The 18,179-nt window shown below is 54.1% G+C and overlaps 5 protein-coding genes across 5 annotated transcripts; 4 read left to right on the forward strand and 1 right to left on the reverse strand.

Annotated features, from left to right (window-relative positions):
* Positions 1–1,021: 1,021 nt before the first annotated feature.
* On the reverse strand, positions 1,022–4,672 carry CH63R_03689 (Potassium/sodium efflux P-type ATPase; the record flags this gene model as incomplete). Its single annotated transcript, XM_018298664.1, has 3 exons — positions 1,022–3,422; positions 3,497–4,105; positions 4,269–4,672. The coding sequence occupies 3 exons, from the start codon at positions 4,670–4,672 to the stop codon at positions 1,022–1,024; spliced, it is 3,414 nt and encodes a 1,137-aa protein (XP_018159910.1).
* Positions 4,673–10,142: 5,470 nt separating this feature from the next.
* Positions 10,143–10,765, forward strand: CH63R_03690 (NmrA-like family protein; the record flags this gene model as incomplete). Its single annotated transcript, XM_018298665.1, has 3 exons — positions 10,143–10,145; positions 10,199–10,396; positions 10,460–10,765. 3 exons carry the CDS (start codon positions 10,143–10,145, stop codon positions 10,763–10,765), a joined length of 507 nt encoding a protein of 168 aa, XP_018159911.1.
* A 1,493-nt stretch (positions 10,766–12,258) lies between these two features.
* On the forward strand, positions 12,259–12,993 carry CH63R_03691 (Cell wall protein; the record flags this gene model as incomplete). Its single annotated transcript, XM_018298666.1, has 1 exon — positions 12,259–12,993. One exon carries the CDS (start codon positions 12,259–12,261, stop codon positions 12,991–12,993), a length of 735 nt encoding a protein of 244 aa, XP_018159912.1.
* An 861-nt stretch (positions 12,994–13,854) lies between these two features.
* On the forward strand, positions 13,855–14,331 carry CH63R_03692 (uncharacterized protein; the record flags this gene model as incomplete). Its single annotated transcript, XM_018298667.1, has 1 exon — positions 13,855–14,331. The coding sequence occupies one exon, from the start codon at positions 13,855–13,857 to the stop codon at positions 14,329–14,331; it is 477 nt and encodes a 158-aa protein (XP_018159913.1).
* A 2,159-nt stretch (positions 14,332–16,490) lies between these two features.
* CH63R_03693 (putative Epoxide hydrolase) lies at positions 16,491–17,489 on the forward strand (the record flags this gene model as incomplete). Its single annotated transcript, XM_018298668.1, has 1 exon — positions 16,491–17,489. One exon carries the CDS (start codon positions 16,491–16,493, stop codon positions 17,487–17,489), a length of 999 nt encoding a protein of 332 aa, XP_018159914.1.
* Positions 17,490–18,179: the final 690 nt, after the last annotated feature.

An 18,179-nucleotide genomic window follows, 5' to 3' on the forward strand; every position in this document is an offset into this window, starting at 1 on the left:
TTTTCGGACGCTCTTGGTGTCGTCCGCCGACCGCTCGAGGGTCATTGATGATGGTGGTCTTGCACTTGTTATATGTAAGGGTTGCGGGCGGACTCAGTCCATCCGACCCATGCGGACTGCCTGCCTACATCGGGAAGCATTGTGCGCGCTCGCTGTGAAGAGTCGTTGTCTCCTATTGACCGGCATGATTAGGCCGTTGGCTGTGGCGGCGCGTAAGCAGTAAGCAGCGGCCGCGGAACATGCACGAGATGATGCGAGCTTTCCGGCGCATCCAGAGTTGGCAGAGCGATCGAAGGGAATCGCGTCACAATCTCACCTAACCGTGGGGGGTGGAACGACAAACACCGTTGATCCTTCGGACATTTGATGTGCACGGCATGGCCCCAGACATCATTGCTTCCTCCCCCCCAGTAGCATCAGCAGCCAACCATGCCGCGTTCAGATACCTTGATGATAAATCAATTAGGGACGAGCCTGCTAGCAGGCTGTTCGAGAACGTGACAAATGGTGCTGGATTGAGTCGACCTTCATCACCTCGGACCCATCCGAAAGATGTTGAGAATGTGAAGCAGTTCCAAGTCTGGAGACATATCACTCAGTGTGGGCAAGTAAAGTTGAAATGGTAGAAGGTTATTATTAAGTACAGCCTCATTAAACGACAAGATAATGAACTGATCCCCTTGATCAATCTTGATGCAAGCGCATATTCATCATGCAATAATTGCAAGGCCGCTCAGGCGAGCCTTGAACACAAATCCAACATCCAGGCAAGACAAGACCCCCTTGTCTTGGCCTGCCTTTATTTATCTTCCTCCCCGGAGAATCGGCCGTGAAAAACAACAGAGAAAGAAAAAATCATGGTCGGGGATCTAGCCTCTAGCTACGATGCGTTTCATGCAAAACGAAATCCTCTTTCGTGATAGTGGTATCATTTACTCTTCTTTTTGCGTCAAAAATGGCAAAAGAAACAAACAGCGACGAATTCGACAATACAACTTCGGATCATGTCTCGAAAGACACATCAGACCTTCTCATTGCTGTTGTTGGGAGAACCCTCGCCGGTGCGGGTGTCGCCCGAGAGGTTGGTGTTGGTGCGGTGCTGGGAACGGCTGCGGCGACCTGTCGACTCGCCCGTGTCCTTGCGGCCGAACGAGTGCCAGCTCTTGAAGGAGCTGAAGGTCATGGTCTTCTTAAAGTCGCGACCCTCATCCTCGCCACCCTGGCTGAAGGCACCCTTGACGACCTGGTGGTCGTCGAGGAGGTTGAAGGTGCGCTTGACGAACTTCCAGGCCTCGACACCGACGACGTAGAGGAGCGTGAAGCCGACGACGATGCCCCACTCCCACGTGATGCCAATGTGCTTGAAAAGGGTGGTGTTGAGCGTCGGGATGTAGATGACGGGGAAGACGGAAAGGGCGCCGATGATGACGGCCCAGAAGAGGAACTTGTTGTCATAGATGTCCTTGAAGAAGGGGAACTTGCTCTCGCTGTCGGGGTTCAGGCGGAACATGGATCGGCGCAGGTTCTTGAACTCCCAGGCAGAGATGAGGATGATCCAGGTAAGCTCGGCGAAGACAGCAGCACGGGCGCGGAACACGGGTCTGCAGGCCTCGGTGAAAGTCTTGTTGCACTCCTGGCCAAGGGCTCCGCCGTTGGCACCGTAGACGACAATGATGAACGTGGCCAACGTCAATGCACCCATGATGATGCCGTAGACAATCATGTCGACGATGATCTGGTTGGTAAAGACACCGCGCTTCTTGTTCTGGGGGGGCTTGCGCATGACATCAGCGGCGGCTTGCTCGCGACCAAGACCGAAGGCAGGGAAGGACGAAGTAACCATGTTGATCCAGAGAATCTCAAGGGGAGAGATGGGGAAGACGGAGAGGTCGGCGCCGTCGCGGAAAGCGAGACCGCAGCAAAGGAGGATGACCTCGCCAACGTTGGAGCTGAGCAAATGGAGAATGAACTTCTGGATGTTGTCGAACATGCGACGACCCTGGCGGATGGCGGAGACGATGGAGTTGAACTTGTCATCGGTCAAGACGATCTTGGAAGCGGACTTTGCGACGTCGGATCCGGAACCCATGGCGATACCAACGTCAGCGCGGGCCAGAGAGGGGGCGTCGTTGACACCATCACCGGTCATTGCCATAAAGGCGTTGCGGCGACGAAGTGCATCAATCATGCGAGTCTTCGTATCGGGGGCGCATCGGGCAATGACCAGCGGGAGCTCAGGCATGGCGTCAATCTCCTCGTCCGTCATTTTGTCGAAATCGGTAGCCTTCTGGACAATGGATTTGGCGAGAGCGTCAGGCAAGACACCGAGGTTCTTGGGGATAATGCCGACCTCCTTGGCGATGGCCTTGGCAGTCTCGGGGTGGTCGCCAGTAAGCATGTGCACCTTGATGCCGGCAGAGGAACATTCGGCGATGGATGGCTTGGTCTCGCGGCGGGGAGGGTCGTAGATTCCGGCCAGGCCGAGAAGAGTAAGGCCCTGTTCAACCTCAGTTCGGAGGGCATTCTCCTTCTCTTGGGAAACGTCGGCCTGCTTAGTGGTGAATCGGCCGTTCCAGTCGCGGTAACCGACAGCAAGCACACGTTGGCCTTGAGACGCCAGGTTGTTCATCTGGTTGAGAACCTCCTCCTTGAGCTCCTCGGTAAGCTCGATCTTGTCATCGCCGAAACCAATGTGGCTGCACAGGTCCAAGACTCGCTCGACGGCGCCCTTGGTGAAGACGAGGCTGTTTCCCGGGCCCCAGATGTCGGACGCCTCGCTGGTCTCGGGAAGGTCGTAGATGACGGACATGCGCTTGATGGAACTGTCAAAAGGGAACTCGGCCAGCTGCTTCCAGCCGAGGCCCTCGAGGGACTTCTTGCCGAGCTTGAAACGGTGGGAAAAGATTTGAAGGGCGATCTCGGTAGGCTCGCCAGTGGTCTGCCACTTTGCTTCTTCCTCGTCATATCGAACGGTAGCCAAGTTGCAGAGAGCGGAGGACAGCAGGAAAGCCTTGAGGCGGGGCGTCATCTCGGCCTCGTTCTCGGCCTCAGGCTCCTTGGCGGGTTGCTTGTTTTGCAGCTTCTCCTCGGGGACGTCGAACTTAAGGACGGCAGCGGAACGCTCCTGGTCGTAGTCGCGCTTGGGCGCCTCCTCAATCTTGTCTTCCTGCTCCTTGGTTTCGGAGTAGGTGACTCGACCCTTCGTCGGGTCGTTGGGGCTTTGTGAGTCGCGGACGGTGTAGGTGTGAGAGAAGGGCAGCCAAGCCTTGCGGACAATCATGGCGCCCTGGGTCAAGGTTCCAGTCTTGTCGGAGCAAATGTTGGTGACACCGCCGAGAGCCTCGAGGGCGGAAAGGTCTCGGACGACGACGTTGGACTTTCTCATGACGGTCACGGCGACAACCATGGTGATGGTGAGAACACTGTTTCGGTGTTAGAGAAGTGTTGCTATGGGGGTAAACTCGAGCGAGTCAGAGGGGTTCTAGTTCCAACTTACGCGACGAGAGATTCGGGGATGATGGCAATGCCGAGTGAGACAGCGTAGATGATGACCTCGCCAGTGACATCGAACTTGTGAGCGGCGAAGACGATAATGGCCAGGATGATGGCACAGCCGAAGAGGACGTATGCCAAAGCGGCAAGCTTCCTCTGCAGAGGGGTACCCTCGGTGAGACCCAAGAACTTGCCGACGGCATCGTAGACGCGCTTGGTGAGACCAACAACGGGCTGGCGCTTGCCGTACTTCTTGTAGTTCATGGAGCGGCCGGGCTTGCGGACCTTCTTCTGGGTGGAGGCGGCGATCTTTCCGACCTCGGTCTGCATTCCAGTAGCGACGACGATGCCACGGCCACGGCCCTTGCGGACGATGGTGGTGGCATAGGCGATGTTGAGACGGTCACCGATACCGACCTCGCCCTCCTCGGTGGCCAGCTTATCGGAACCAGGGACTGTAATGTTGGCCTCGGAGATCTTATCGACGGGCTGAGCCTCACCGGTCAGGGACTGTTCGTCGCAGGACAGGTTCATGGCCTCGAAAATGCGCATGTCGGCAGGCACGGTATCGCCCATCTTGAGCAGGATGATGTCACCGGGCACAACCTCGGCACTGTCACACGGGTCAGCTGTTTGCCAAGCAGAATCAAGCAAGAAGGCCAAAGAAAAGCCAAGAGAGCCAAGACTTAGGAGTGGAGAGGGGCGAAGTGCGCGTTTGACGCTATTCATCTAGGGGGGGGGGGGGGGGTTGTGCGTGTGTACGGATATGTACTTACTTGGGGATGACCTTGGTCTTTCCGTCGCGCAATACGTTGGCCGAGGGCGCGGAGAGGGTGCGCAGGGCGTCCATCTGCTTCTCGGCGCGGTATTCCTGCCAGAAGCCGATGGTAACGTTGGCAACGATAACGAAGGCGAGAACACCGCCCTCAATGTAATCGTTGATGGCGAAACTGAGAATCATGGCGAAGACGAGCACAAGTACCATGGCATTGAACAGCTGCTTGCTGAGAATGGTGTACCATGGCACCGACTCGCCGACCTCGAACTCATTGGCAGGGTATTTTTCCTGGGCCTGCTGGACCTGCTGCGACGACAGACCCTTGTCGGGGTCGACTCCGAGCGCCTGAGCGGTCTCTTGGACCGACAGCAGGAATGGGTGCTTTGGGTAGTCACCAGACATTGTGTCGTGTCTGAGCTGGCGACGTGGATGAGGGGAGGGCTGCTTCCATTCACGATGGAATCGGGGTAGGGAGGAAGCTTAAATCAGCCGTGGTGGTGGTGGTAGTGGTGTTGGTGGCAGTAGTGTGAGTGTATGCGGTTGGAACAAAGATTGTGGCTTCAAGAAAGAAGCTTCTTCTATCGTTGGTGAGGTGGAGAAGTAGAAGTTGTTTAACCAGGCAATCTAGACTTTGAGATCGCAGAGGGTTGAGGGGGGACAAGGCTACCTTTATAGATGGACAGCCGAGAGACTGGTAGACTTGGAAGCCGGCAAGGTTTAGAAGAGTTTGGAAGCTTGACCATGAGTACATGCTTGCAAGGCCATCGGGGTAGCAGAAGAAAGGGAAAGGGTAGGAAAGAAAAAAAAACTTGGGAGAGAGACGCCAAGGTCTGGGCGGATGATAACACACACGCCCCCCCCTCTCAGTCTCTTCTCAGGCTTCGTAGGTTTCTCCCTCCATCTACCTCGTGGGTCAGGACCCCTCGTGAAGGGGTCTCAAGCAAGAGAAAGAAAAGGCATTCGGTCATTGTGCTGCCTGAAGAGTGTGTGATTGGGCACGGATACCAGTACCAAGACGGTAGACATGGAATCGGCGCTTGGCAGAGAATTGAGAATGATGAGGAAAAAAAGACTGCGGTCCACGCAAGGGTGATGGGCTTTCCTGGTGTCTTGGCCGCTTGGCCCTCTTGGCCTTTGGAGACGGAGTTGGGACCGTTTCCAGCTGCACCACTGGGCTCCCTGAGCAGTTGGAGAAGAGGATGAGAGCAAGGAGCGAAAGAATAGACGGTCCGGCTAGGTGGTGGACTGGTGGTGGTTCTCGGGTGACGATGACCTTGGCGGAACTCTTGGCGGCAACGGAAGTGGGGCATTTCCCAGTGGGAGTGGAGACCCGGTGGTGGGGCAGTGAATAAGGTAGGGAGGGAGTACGGAGTACTGGGGAAAGAAGGGGAGACTGACTGTGTTGTCTGCAGCCGTAATCGTAGGGTACCTACCTACCTACTAAGGTAGACAGAAGGAGCGAGCGGCTCTAGGGGGGGGCTGAGGCTCAGCTAAGTCCATTGGACGAAGCACCGCCGGAAGCCGAGGACCGGAGAGGAGAGGGAAGGGAGGACACGGGGAAGAGAAACAGACGAGACGGTCACAGACATGCAGATAAGGGGAGAGACATGGAGACGGGGTCAAGGTGTGGTTGGCTCAAGTTTTTGCTGGGCAAGTCAACGCTGCTCGTGTGTGCTTGGTGTGATACGATGCGAGTGACGAGCGCGTTTACTTTTCTTCTTCTGTCTTTTGTTGGGTGAGGTTACCTAGGTAGCCAATTGGTTGTTGACTCTTGATGATGTACTTCTTGCAGTTGCACGACTCGAGTTGATAGAATGGGAGTTGCAGAGTTGCAGAGTTGCGAAGGGATACCTGTAGTTGCATACGAATGCAGACAGCCATGCCCCAGTCGGTATCCATCTTGCCAAGCATCATCTGTATATTTTTCAGTGCACAGGCTTGATTGACAACGACAGATAAAGGCCAAATGGAAGAACCAGACAGCTCCGGATGCGCATGATATGACGGCAACGATGCTCCAGCGACTGACCCAGTGACGCCATTGGACACCATCCAAGCGAATAAGGTTATTTGATGCAGCTGTCGGGCTGCGCCATGAGCAGGAGGTGCGTCACGTGCGGCAGCACATGCTCCTGGCCCAAAGCACAGACAGGCCTTCTCACAATTTTCTATGGGCACTCGAGAGCGACCTGTGTTGTGTGATTGGCTGCATTCATTTTGGCTGCTGGGCCTCTCTCACTTGGCATTTGCCTCTGGCGCCTGTCGAGCCGGGCTTACAGTGGATTAAAGTACCTTGCCAGCCAAGCTGCATAGCCATGGTACTTACGCAATGCAGCGGACTCGCCGTGAACTGTAGTGGTACATGACCGTACGACGGTTACAACTGACAAGGGGGGGGATCGAACCATAGCGCCTTGGCTGCTGCAAAAATCCACCAAGAGCCACTGAAACTGGCCACTGAGTTTCGCCGTCTGGCTGTTTGCAACTCTGCGTTGCCTTCCTGCCAGTTCGCTCTGTGCAAGCTTCGCCTCAACAAAAAAGAATCACGTCCGAAACATTAACATCCCGACCTCTTCTTTCTGCTCGCATATGCCGAACTCCAGTTTTTCCCACCCCGGACGCCACGCCGAAGCTAGCCCGACTTCTTTTTAGGAGGCTGAGAGACAGAGAGCACACATGTGAGAGACAGAGGGAGAGAAAGACTATGTGATAAACGAAAACGAGGTTCGATATCACGTGTACGCGTCAGCTGACCCGTCTTGCCTGTATGGGCATCCATGGCCCATGGACCATGGACTGGGACCTTTCGTCATTATTCATGATACCGAGAAAAGCCTGAGCCGTCATCTGGCTTCGCGTTCCGCCGGGCGGAGCAAACACCGGATGGCCACGCCACGCCACATTTCAGTCCCTTCTCGCTCAACTCCGTCCGCCGCCAAGATCTGACTTTCACCACTGACCAGTCATCACACCCTCTCCCGACACACGAACTCACTCTCCCACCATCAACCTACACACCACCACTCATGTGTGCGCAGCAGCCACACAGCCCAGGCAACACGGGCAACGCGGGCGACACAGGACAGCCCGGGGTTGGCCAATCGGCCGGTCGGCGCGCGCGTGTGGTGCAGCAAAAAACACGTCTCCAGGCTCCGACGCTCTCCGTGCCGGGCCCCCGCGGGGAGAGACGAGATGGAGCGATCGATGGATGGGTGACTAGACGAAAAAGCAACGCTGTATCGACTTCAAGTTCAAGCGATTGATGGCACGCAACACCGCAATACTGCAACGCTTCATCTCCCGCGCCATTCCTGCCCTTCTGCAGCGTTTCCCAAGCTGGAAACCTCTAGATGCTTCCAGCATCTAGCATGCCAGTGTCCATCCCGAGCAATCGAGACTTACAAATGCTCTAAATGCGCGGCCCTCGTATGGAGACGGTGGTGGCCATTCCGTTTGCGCCGGCTCTGCTTGGCGCACCTTGGCAGTTCTTGTCCTACGACCCAACGACGTTGGATCGACTCCGACGTGGGATGACGGTCGCAGCCGCGGTCGCTCAGCCTAGGACCAGACATTCCAGACTCCAGAAGTTCCCCGTGGCGCCCATCCAACCATCCCATCATCCCACTCTGTCGTCCATTGACCACTCACGGCCCACTTCCTCTCTGGGTCATCGCCCCTCTGGTCCGCAACTCTGCTACTCCCAGAGTCAGTCACGACACGAGGGCCCAGAGAAGGAGACGCACCCCCAAACCGAGCACTGACAGAGACATCACATCGCATATGGAGGGGGCACCGCGACGATCCAAGCGCGATGCTGATCCCGTCTGTCGGTTTTTCTGATCTGAGCCGCCAATCGCCCATCAACCCCGCGCCGGGCGCCCGTCCTCGCGCTCATCCCGCCAACCCGAAACGAAACGTCGCTCTCCGCGGGTGTCTCGATTAATTCTCTGTGATCGACTTCTCGGCGCAATCGCTCTCGCAACCGCCGAATATTCCTCCATCCCGTCCTAGACGTTCTGGTGCCCCCGTCCATCTCGAGTGATCTGACACGGTCACAATCTTGTCGGTGGGGTCGCCAAGCGCTTGGCCGCTTGCGACCGCGCAAGTTGGTGTGGATCAGGCCAAGTGACGTAGGAGGTTCAACCCAGGAAACGCCCTCCCGTTTCCCGTCTTCTCCCTGTGGCCTAGGAGGGTCCTTTGGGCTCTCGACCTCTCACTTCTCAATCTCTGGTTGCTCGGGCCAGGGGGAGGAAAACACCACAAGTTCTTGGTCGTACGTTCTTGGCGAAGAAACTTTTACGCCAAGCGGTCGACCGTTCGCTCATGGTCCCCTGACGCCTTGCGCCTTCCAACCCCAAACCAGTTCCGGTCCGGGCCTTGGAAGGCCTCGTAAAGGGAGCCGTGTCCAAGTCCAGCTGCGCGCCTCCTTCGATGCCGTCACCTCGCGCCATCTGGAACCTGTCATCCATCGGCCATCGTCTCGGACCAGCCCCTCGGAGCCGCTTGTCGACGTTGCCGTCGTCGGGCTAGGGAAGGCTACTGAGTCGTAGTGTAAACTAACCTACTCTAGGATTGACTGCGGGATGAGATACGCTCTCCAGTCATCATCATCATCCTGGGGTAAGTCGAACCAGCTCGGCGGGCACATGTCGGCGGCCGACTGATCGACCACAAACGCTTGAGAAAGTAAAACCGAATCAAAATCAAATGCCACTGAGCGACCGTCAAAACAACGTGCCTGCAACGATGATCAGCGCCGGCATCCCAACCTAAGCCTTCACCTATCCGTCTTGTCCGTCTTGTCTTTGTCTCGTCCTGTGACTGCTCCACGCAAGGCTTGACTTTTTTGCTTGACCTGCTTCCCATGAGCTTGAATTACGGCACCATGCATGCACCTCAGTCTTGGATGATGGCATCGAACCCCCATCCCTCTCTTTTTGTCTACCGGCCTCGCAGCATGGGTTTGAGGGAGGGGGGAGGGACTATGCTGCGGAGAGCACAACTTGGCTTCCAGTTGCTTGGCCTCGACACCGTCATCTCACAGCGAAACCCGCGGCCGCTGGGTCTCCAATGCGGTCAGGGAAGGCAGGAGGAAGGGGGGAGTCTGGGCCGGTTTCCCCAAGGGTCTTGTTGTGTTCTCTGCGTCGACGCCCTCCTCTCCACTCGCGAGTCCCCCTTCCAGTCTTGGGTTCTCTTGGGGTCTTTCTTGGCCCTTGGCGGCGATGCTGACCAACAGCTGCCGCTGTTTACATTGCTAAACGGTTCACGCCAAGGTTGGGCGGATCGGCTGAGACTCTCCAGAAAAAGAAATTGAAAAAATAAAGAACAAACGCGTTCACACATCGATCGACACCCTGGGAGGGTAAGTAGACTTCGGAGGGTCGGTTTTTGTACTCGCCACACCTTATCGTGTTTGACAGGTCCTTAAACGTCGGGTATTCCCACGTTGCCAGATTGCCGACTTGTCGTCGTTGTCGATGGTCTTGGGGGTTGGGGGAGGGAGGGAGGCCAAGCTTCAGCCGAGAGTATCGATTGACTAACAGCCTTGGAGACGATTGGCCGGCCAAGGTTGTACGCGTTGGTCAACGTGCCGAATCTTACTGGTTGTGCTGCACTTACTTCGAGGCTTCCCTTGTGCGACGAATGTTGAGACTCCGTCGTGACGGGCTAGTTGACACCTGAAGACAATGGCGGCATCGTGACCTGTTTGTCGGTGTAACTTCAGATACGCCCCTCACCATTTGGATCCCGTCCATCGTCCATAATCCAACAGCCTATAGTGTCTTGGAGCTGTACCATCCTCTTAATTGGCATCGCTGTCGCCAATGGATGCAGCGTGGACGTCTCTTAAAACGCCCAACGCCTGCACAATATGGTCAGATTTGTTGGAACATGGGAGGGAACCAGCCGCTCTTCCTTTTCAATTAGACCAAGAGGTTACAGACACTTGAGCCCCCGTTCGAGTACTATAAGCGCCGGGATGCCATTGTTGAGGGCGCCGAAAACGCCATCATAACCTTCGGAGCGGCCCAAGATCTTGGCAGAGTGGTGCTCTGGCCATCGAGAGTGGCCCTCGTCAGCGGTGCGAGCTTGACTATGCGGCAGTTCATTGCTCCCGGAAAGACGGTTCGAGGTTGTTGGAACGGAAATTACGGGGGTTTCCATAGCAAGTTACTCTAACGCCGGCAGAAAAGAGGTCCATTTACGGTCGAGAAGCTCACGGCTGACGACCTCGGTGTCGGTCTTGTCACTTGTGAAGGCTTCGAAGACGCCCAGAATTGCCCATTCATTGGTCCCCGAGAAATGCCATCGTTCTGCCTGTACGTTGTTTTCTTAATGAGCTCATTCTGGCGCTCTCGGTGCAACGCTTTTGAGGTCTTGGAAGAGTGGAACAAACTTCTTCCCAATCTCCAGTTCGCCCAGCCCGAAGAGTCCTTGACCAAAGCCTGGACCGGAACTGATGCCGGCGCGAAGGCGGTGAACGCAGATCACTAACGCTGTACCATAACATGGCTTTAGATGGCGTCTAAATGAAGAGGTTATGATACGGTGCAAGAGGTGCGGTTTACTATACAGCGGAGACAGCTAGATGCACAAGTTCAACGAAAGATGTGCTTCAATGTCCGGTAGAACCAGAGCCTAACTCAATGCTCAATAAAGCTAGCTTTTATCATTCATGATCGTCAAATTTAATCCTTCTCCTGCTTGAGTTTTGTCCTGAGATTGGCCCATTTGCAATGGTAGGGGGAAAGGGGAGGTTTAGTATGAAAAGCGAACAAGTTTTATTTCCAAAATGCCACGAACTGCAATACCTGATGACAAGTAAGAGAAAACGTGCCTAATAAAGTGGTTTTCTAGCAAAATAATTGTACTGGGGCTTCAACAATGATGGTGATCGATTGGTAGTCGGTACCTCCCTGTTATCAAAGGTCCGTCAGAGCAATTTTGGGACCTTGGAGACGCGTGAGAACTACGATAATGCCAGGACACTCATTCCATCGCTTATGCTTTTAGAGGTCTTCCGGACAGAGAGCCTCTTGCCACCAGAAGCCCCATCAAACTGATCACCGATTTCCTGCAGATGGCGATGACGAAAAAGCCCTCGAGACCCGTATAGAGTATGAAGTGTCAGAGCGTTTATCCTCGACATCAATACAGACTGTAAAGGTGATTGCTGCCATAAGGTGAAACGACGGCCAGGCTCAACGGTTGCTCCGAGTGGATGCCATCATCAGCCCTTGACGAACGGTTCGAAGCCCGCGACACATGTCTGAGCACCCATCATGCAACCTTAATCATTTTGGCGTCCCCTTTTGGCCCGCAGCTCGCCTTTCGTCCCTATTTTCTCACGTACAGCAGACCTGTCTATAGGTTAATTGATCGGACGTTTCTGACACTGCTGCTGCTACAATTACGAACACGGTACGATCCGTTTCACAGCTCCCGTGGTTTGTGACAGCAATGCCAATCGTTCCCTTCTGACAGCCGGTTCGTGGGATGTCAAGCTGCCGAATGCCGTCATGCCGCCAATTGTAAAGAAGGAATCACGAGCACCCCCTGCCACCCCTCGCCCTCCAACTTCTAACCTGACACTCACGAACACAGATGCGGACGCCAGCCGTATGCTGCAGGGAATCCGTGTGTGAGTCGAGCAGAGTTTTGAGACCTTGATCTAACGCGAGTACGGAAGCCATCGCCAGAATCGGTGGCTGGGCCCATGTTCAGCGTCTCGCTCCTCATGCATCGGCAACCAGAGACCAATGGCATCATATCACAACCCTAGTTCATAGTATGATCCATGCGTTGTTCTGTCATATACAACTAGATCATTGTTTATAAATCAGTTCCGTCTCCCATCAAGAACACATGTGTCGATCATGTTGGAACATCTAAGCACGAGGGCCCGGCTGTCTTATAACTCATAATTACAATAATCTTTCCAAAATATCATCTTGAAGCTCATTCAACCATCATCCACACATCACATCATGCATGCCCCATCTTTCACGTTTGGTCTCCTGGGCCAGGCTGTACTCATTGCTGCTGTACCGTTAAAGCCCCGGCCGGTCACCATCGAAAGTCGAGATAGTCTCGACGACATCGAAATAGCCCTTGTCCCCGTGTTCGACTCGCTACAGAGGGTTGACGCTGCGGTTCTTGCTCTCGATGGCACTCCAAACGCGGCAGCCAACCTACTCGGCGCCTCTCAACAAATACAAGTCACCATCAACCAAGCCACCCTCACCGTTCGTGCCTCTAGAGACCTTTCTGCCGCAAAGTCTCTCATGCTACGCCGGACTACGGACAACCTTGCCGCTCAGACCAAGACTACGGTCAACGATCTTGTAGCTCGGAAGCCAATTCTCGATCAGCTCGGCGTCAGCACCGTTGCGCTACAGTCCCTCCAGAAGCAGCAGATGGCGAGCATGTCTCTGAGCGAAGCCCTGGCTGCAAAGGTCCCCAAAGTCGGACAGAAAGAGGCCGCAGCGGACATGGCCACCCTTCAGTCCATATTCACGCAGGCTATCGCCGCCTACTCTGTCCCTGCGGCTGTACCGGCTCCCGGCGCCGCCGTTCCTCCTCCGATCGCCCCGGTGCCTGCGCCTCCGGCCATGATGGCACCCCCTGCCGGACGCAAGGATAGGAAGAAGAAGAAGAAGGAGGCTAAAGCAAACAGACATGACGTTGATGTCTTGGCTGAGGGTCACATGACTGAGGCTTAGGTTAGTGGAGGACTTTTATTTGATTGATGAGCCGTAACGATCATGTCATTTCAGAGCCGGCGTTGGAACATGGAAAGCACCGCGGGCTGGTGCAGAATGTTACACAATAGTGATTCCTTATGAACCCAGATAGAGAAAAAGCAAACTCACAACAAAATTGAGACTTCTGAATTCGACGGAATTGTATATGCTGATTGAGGACTCCAAGTTCGCCCACCGTCTGGGCCCAGATGAAGGCATATGTCTCCAACCCGTGATCAACAGTTCTATGTATGCTAGCATAAAAGCAAACAGAATGACTCTTATGGTTAGGGATGGTCTTATCAGTAACAAAACTTTGTGTGCGTGTGGTATGGTTGATGCTGTTGTGTTAGTGTCGGGGAGTCGGCTGTGGTTGATCCATGTCCTCCGCCAACAGCCATAGAACTGCCCTTTCCTATCTAATTGTGCTTGCCAATAACTCCGTGACCATGATAGAGACTCTCTCTTCTCCATGGGAAAACTGGCTTATAACCTTGCAAATTCATATGATTATCGGTATCCAAGGATTCAGAAAACTCAAGTCCCGTTTCAACAACCAGGCTCCAGCAAGGCTACCAACCTTCGTCGACCAGTGCACCCTGATGCCCTTGGCAGTCCCTGACATTATGCCCTCATTAGTAAGACAGTCTCTCAAGCTCTTCGCTTTTTAAATTGCACACACTACAAGTGACACGTCGTTCCTTTCAAAGCACTCACACTGGCAAGCAACCGGTCAGGACACATACTCTTCATGCTTCTCTCCTGATTTACTCTAAATATCCTTCTTACCCCTCGAAAGGTCGAGAAAGCTCCACTGAGATCAGCCCAGTCACCATCAGCATGAAGTTACTTACACTCTCCTCCATTCTGTTTCCTCTCGCCTTCTTCGCTAGTTCAGCGGCCGCCGGCAAACACCGCTACAACGCGAACCGCAACCTGCAGCTCTGGAGGGTCCCGGTCTGCGCCGGGGTATGCATGAAAGAGCTCGAGTGGCGCCTGAACGAGAAAAAACTCCCGCTTGACATCATCACGTGGTGCGACAAGACGTCGCCGCCGCACCGCCCGGACTGGGTCGATTTTGGCCGCAAGTTGGATGAGTGCAAGTCGGTCCAGTGCACCGACGTGCGTTATTGGTACGATTTCGCGGAGTGGCATTGGAAGTACTGCTCGTGGCACGAGAACCCGAAGGCCAGCATGGCTTTCGTCAACGACTACCGCATCAGCGCTTGGTGGCCCAATAACGAGGGCCGCCCGCGGCCTCCTGGTCATGAGAGCTGGATTTCGGAGAACCGGACTTCGGATGCCACTCCGAGGTGATTCGGAGTGGGTGCTACATGAGCGCATAATCAGACGTATTGGATAGGGCTCTTGGTTCAGTTGGATTCGGGAGTTTCGTGGTGGTGAATTGCATGTTTGCGATCACGATTGCTGCCCAAGATGCATATAACACACAAAGTCAGTAGCCCCCAGAACCTGGAAACCTTGCTCAAATCCTAATTTTAAAAGATAGAGTCTTTTTTAACGTCATGCAGGCACAACATAGGAAGGCCTAGTATACAACTTAATAGCTCACAGTGAGCAATACACAAATATCGCCTCGCAAACATCATCTTGCCTACATGGAGACAATCCTACAGTGATTACACACGAAGACGCGAGACTCGTGTTGTTGCATTTTGAACCCGCTTCGTAGCGGTTTTTGGTGTCGTCTAGTGGCAACGGTTTCGTTCAGCTACTCACTCAGGTAAGAATTGTAAACACTCCACTGACCAATTCCGCGCCGAAAAAGCAACGGATTCTAACATCTTGATAGAACAGTTCCATTATGACTTGATTTCACCTACTTGCTACCAGTTTCTTCAGATAAATTCCGTGTCACACCTTAGTCCAAGTGCCCTTGATTCGCTGCTAAGGTTTCCAAGCCGAGGAGGTCATCGCACAGAGCCCCCTTTTTCTTTTCTGGTTTGAAAAGCCGCGATGAGAAACATGGACGACTTTTTTCAACAACAATATAGAGAGCCCCCCAAGACACCAGAAACACAACCATTCACAAAATCTCAAACGTGGCGGATAGCCTCGACAAAGAGCGCCAATAGCGCGTAAAGCAGGAGGCGCATGAGCGGCGACTGAGAGTTGCTCAGGGGTGAGCAGAGGTAAGCATCGTCAACCCCTTTCCACAAGACGCTTGTTCAACAGCTATGGGTCGTCATAAACTAGGAGACTGGATCTTGACCTCCACTTTCCCAGGAGTTTCCCCGAAGTTGACGATGATCTTCTCTTTTTCTACTACAGGGGCAGCTGCGACAAGTGCAAGAGCAACGTCAGCGTGAGGGGCAGTAGACCGCTGGTCGAGAGCAAGACCCGCATCAACTCTATTGGAAACAAGAAAACAGACGCCTCATTCAGAAAAAGCGGGTGAGACGGCTTGATCGGGTCCAAGAGCGGCAGAGACTGGAACGTGAACGCCAGGGGCAACAGAAACCAGAGCGGGAGCTCCGGAGCACTGAAATAACGTATCCCAACTGCGGGACTGGGGTGAAAGTGTCGACAATGGGTATGGTCACTGGGCCAGTGCAGTCACAGTCAAGAGGTGTGAGTGGTAGCGCAGCTAAGCGGGGCGAAGCTCTTGTGCCTTGGATCTCGGTCAAAGGTTTGTGGTATAGCCATACTTGGGTGACTTGGTAGCCAGTTCAATAGTTGCATTGGCAGTCCCGACTACATTATGTGATGGAAGTAATGCAGGGTCGGCAGGTGAGTGTTCGGAATCGCCCAGGTTCACATGGATCTGAATTCACTTCTAAAGCCTGTGGTCCTTATGCATATGTACACGATGAAGCACAAAATCTTAAGGTGTGTCGTGCGTTTCGTAATTTGGAACGATCTACAACTGTTCGAGCCGGATTGGCAGACACGACTCGTCTGGGATGACGTGGAATATCTATCTATGAAGGAAAGCGATTGCGCCCGATGCCGGGACTTGAAAGTTGACCACGTACTAACGCACCCAGCGCAGGAGAAACTCATGAGCAGCTCGTATCAAGTTGGCAGAACCGACATACGCCAAGCACACTGGGCTAGTTCCGTCCAACATCATTTGTCGTTGTCGACACTTCACATTTCTGTCTACGATCAACACCATTAGTCTACCCTTCCGACCCCACTGCCTGTGCGGTGGCGGATGCTTTTTCATCCCGAGATTTAAGATTCGGCCTTGGACGGACCCCGACGGTTAATAATTCCTGATGACTATGCAAAGACGCATTTTTGTGATTACAAATGACCATACTCGAAGACTACTTGGAGCTCGGCATAGGCGGAATGCAGTTTCATGACTTGGTTGAGACCCTCCTTTTGGCTCCACGGAGGATAGTTGATAGAAACGCAAGCAGCTCATAATATAAATCAAGCGTCTTTCTCCTTGAGGAAGGCACATATTCAAGTAACCCAAGCGCATCGCATCGCTCAGAGTGGCAATCATGGACCTCTCAAAACTCACCAAAAAGACGCTCGACGTCTCGCGCGGCTTCTCATACACGTATTACACTGCTGCCGCCCAGGGCTCTAAGCCGACACTCGTCCTCTTTCACGGCTGGCCAGACTCGGCTCTTATATGGGCGGGCCTCATTAACGACCATCTCCTTCCCCTCGGCTACGGTGTTGTTGCTCTAGACAATCTTGGATTCGGCGAGTCTTCCAAGCCAACCGACCCGAAAGTATATGCATGCGACGGTCTCGCAGCCGACGCTGTGGAGATACTCGACGCAGAAGGCCTCGGAAAGGTGGTCTCGGTTGGCCATGATTGGGGCTCCATGATTGCCCAGCGGTTGTACAACTTCCACCCCGCACGCGTCTGCGGCCTCGTCACGCTCAATGTTGCGTACGTTGCGCCCTCCGGCCACTTCGACCTCGACGAGGTCAACGCGCAGACTAAGAAGATGTTCGGCTTCGGCATCTATGAGTACTGGCACTTCTTCACTGCCGACGACGCCGTGGAGATCATGAACCGCAACCTTGAGTCCGTCTACGCCGCCGTCTTTGGCGAACCTGAGACCTGGGTCGACACGTTCTGCAGCCCCGGCGGGGTGCGCCGGTTCGTCAGCGAGGGCCGCACGCAGCCGACGCAGCCGTACGCGACCGCCGAGCACAAGGCGGACTTCATAGGGCGCTTCAGCAAGGCCGGCGACGGCGGGTTCGCCGCACCGAATTGCTCGTATAAAGCCATGAGAGCAGGCGTGCAGGCCGAGGCGGACAGAAAAATAGATGAGGAGGCCAAGACGGTCAGAGTGCCGGTGCTGTACTGGGGAGGAACACGGGATTTCGTTTGCAGGCCAGAGCTGTTGCAATCGAGCATCGACGCCGGGCTGCTGCCTGACGTGAAGAGTGTCACCAGGGACGGTGGGCACTGGGCCCTTCTCGAGAAGCCCGATGAGTTTGGTCAGGATGTGTTGAAGTGGTTGCAGGAGACTTTCGAATAGGGTCTGTCTGACTGTCAACAACAACACACTGAACAAACAGGGTGACGATTATGTCATCCATTGCTCCATAAAGTCACAAAACCCAAAAAGATGGTGCACAACCCGGTTGTGAGTTGACGATGGACGATCAGGGGATTGAACCCTGGGCCTCCCGCAGACATCGTAGACAATGCAAAGCGGGCGCTCTACCACTGAGCCAATCGCCCAATGTTTCCTTTGTGATGATTGACGCCAAAGGGAGATACTCACGAACGATGAATGTGAGACTAAAACTCCCCGCATGCTCGTCCCTAACTGAGAGCGGAGATGTCAGCAGAATCTCGCAAAGCCACTACAATAAGACACAACTTAACCCTAAGTAGATTTTAGTCCTTTCCTATTTAGGTTTAAAAAAGGATAGGATAGGGAAACTAGGCGAAAGTGGAGTCTAGGATTGATGTTGCCCCTTCTGAGCACACATACCTAAACTGCAGGAACTGCTCGAATGTGCAAGGTTTATAAGCCACCTTTTCCAGTTTGAATGACACACCGAGACAAGGCACAGCCTTGGCATCTCCCCTTGGTGTAGTTGGTTTATCACGTTCGACTGTAATGGTTACATTGTCATCGAAAGGTCTCTAGTTCGATTCTGGAAGGGGAGAACCCATCTTTTTGCGTTTTTCCCGCATTAAACTAAACCTTTTGTGTGTG

The sequence above is a fragment of the Colletotrichum higginsianum genome, chromosome 3 (assembly GCF_001672515.1).
Source record: "Colletotrichum higginsianum IMI 349063 chromosome 3, whole genome shotgun sequence".
Taxonomy (NCBI): Eukaryota; Fungi; Ascomycota; class Sordariomycetes; order Glomerellales; family Glomerellaceae; genus Colletotrichum; species Colletotrichum higginsianum.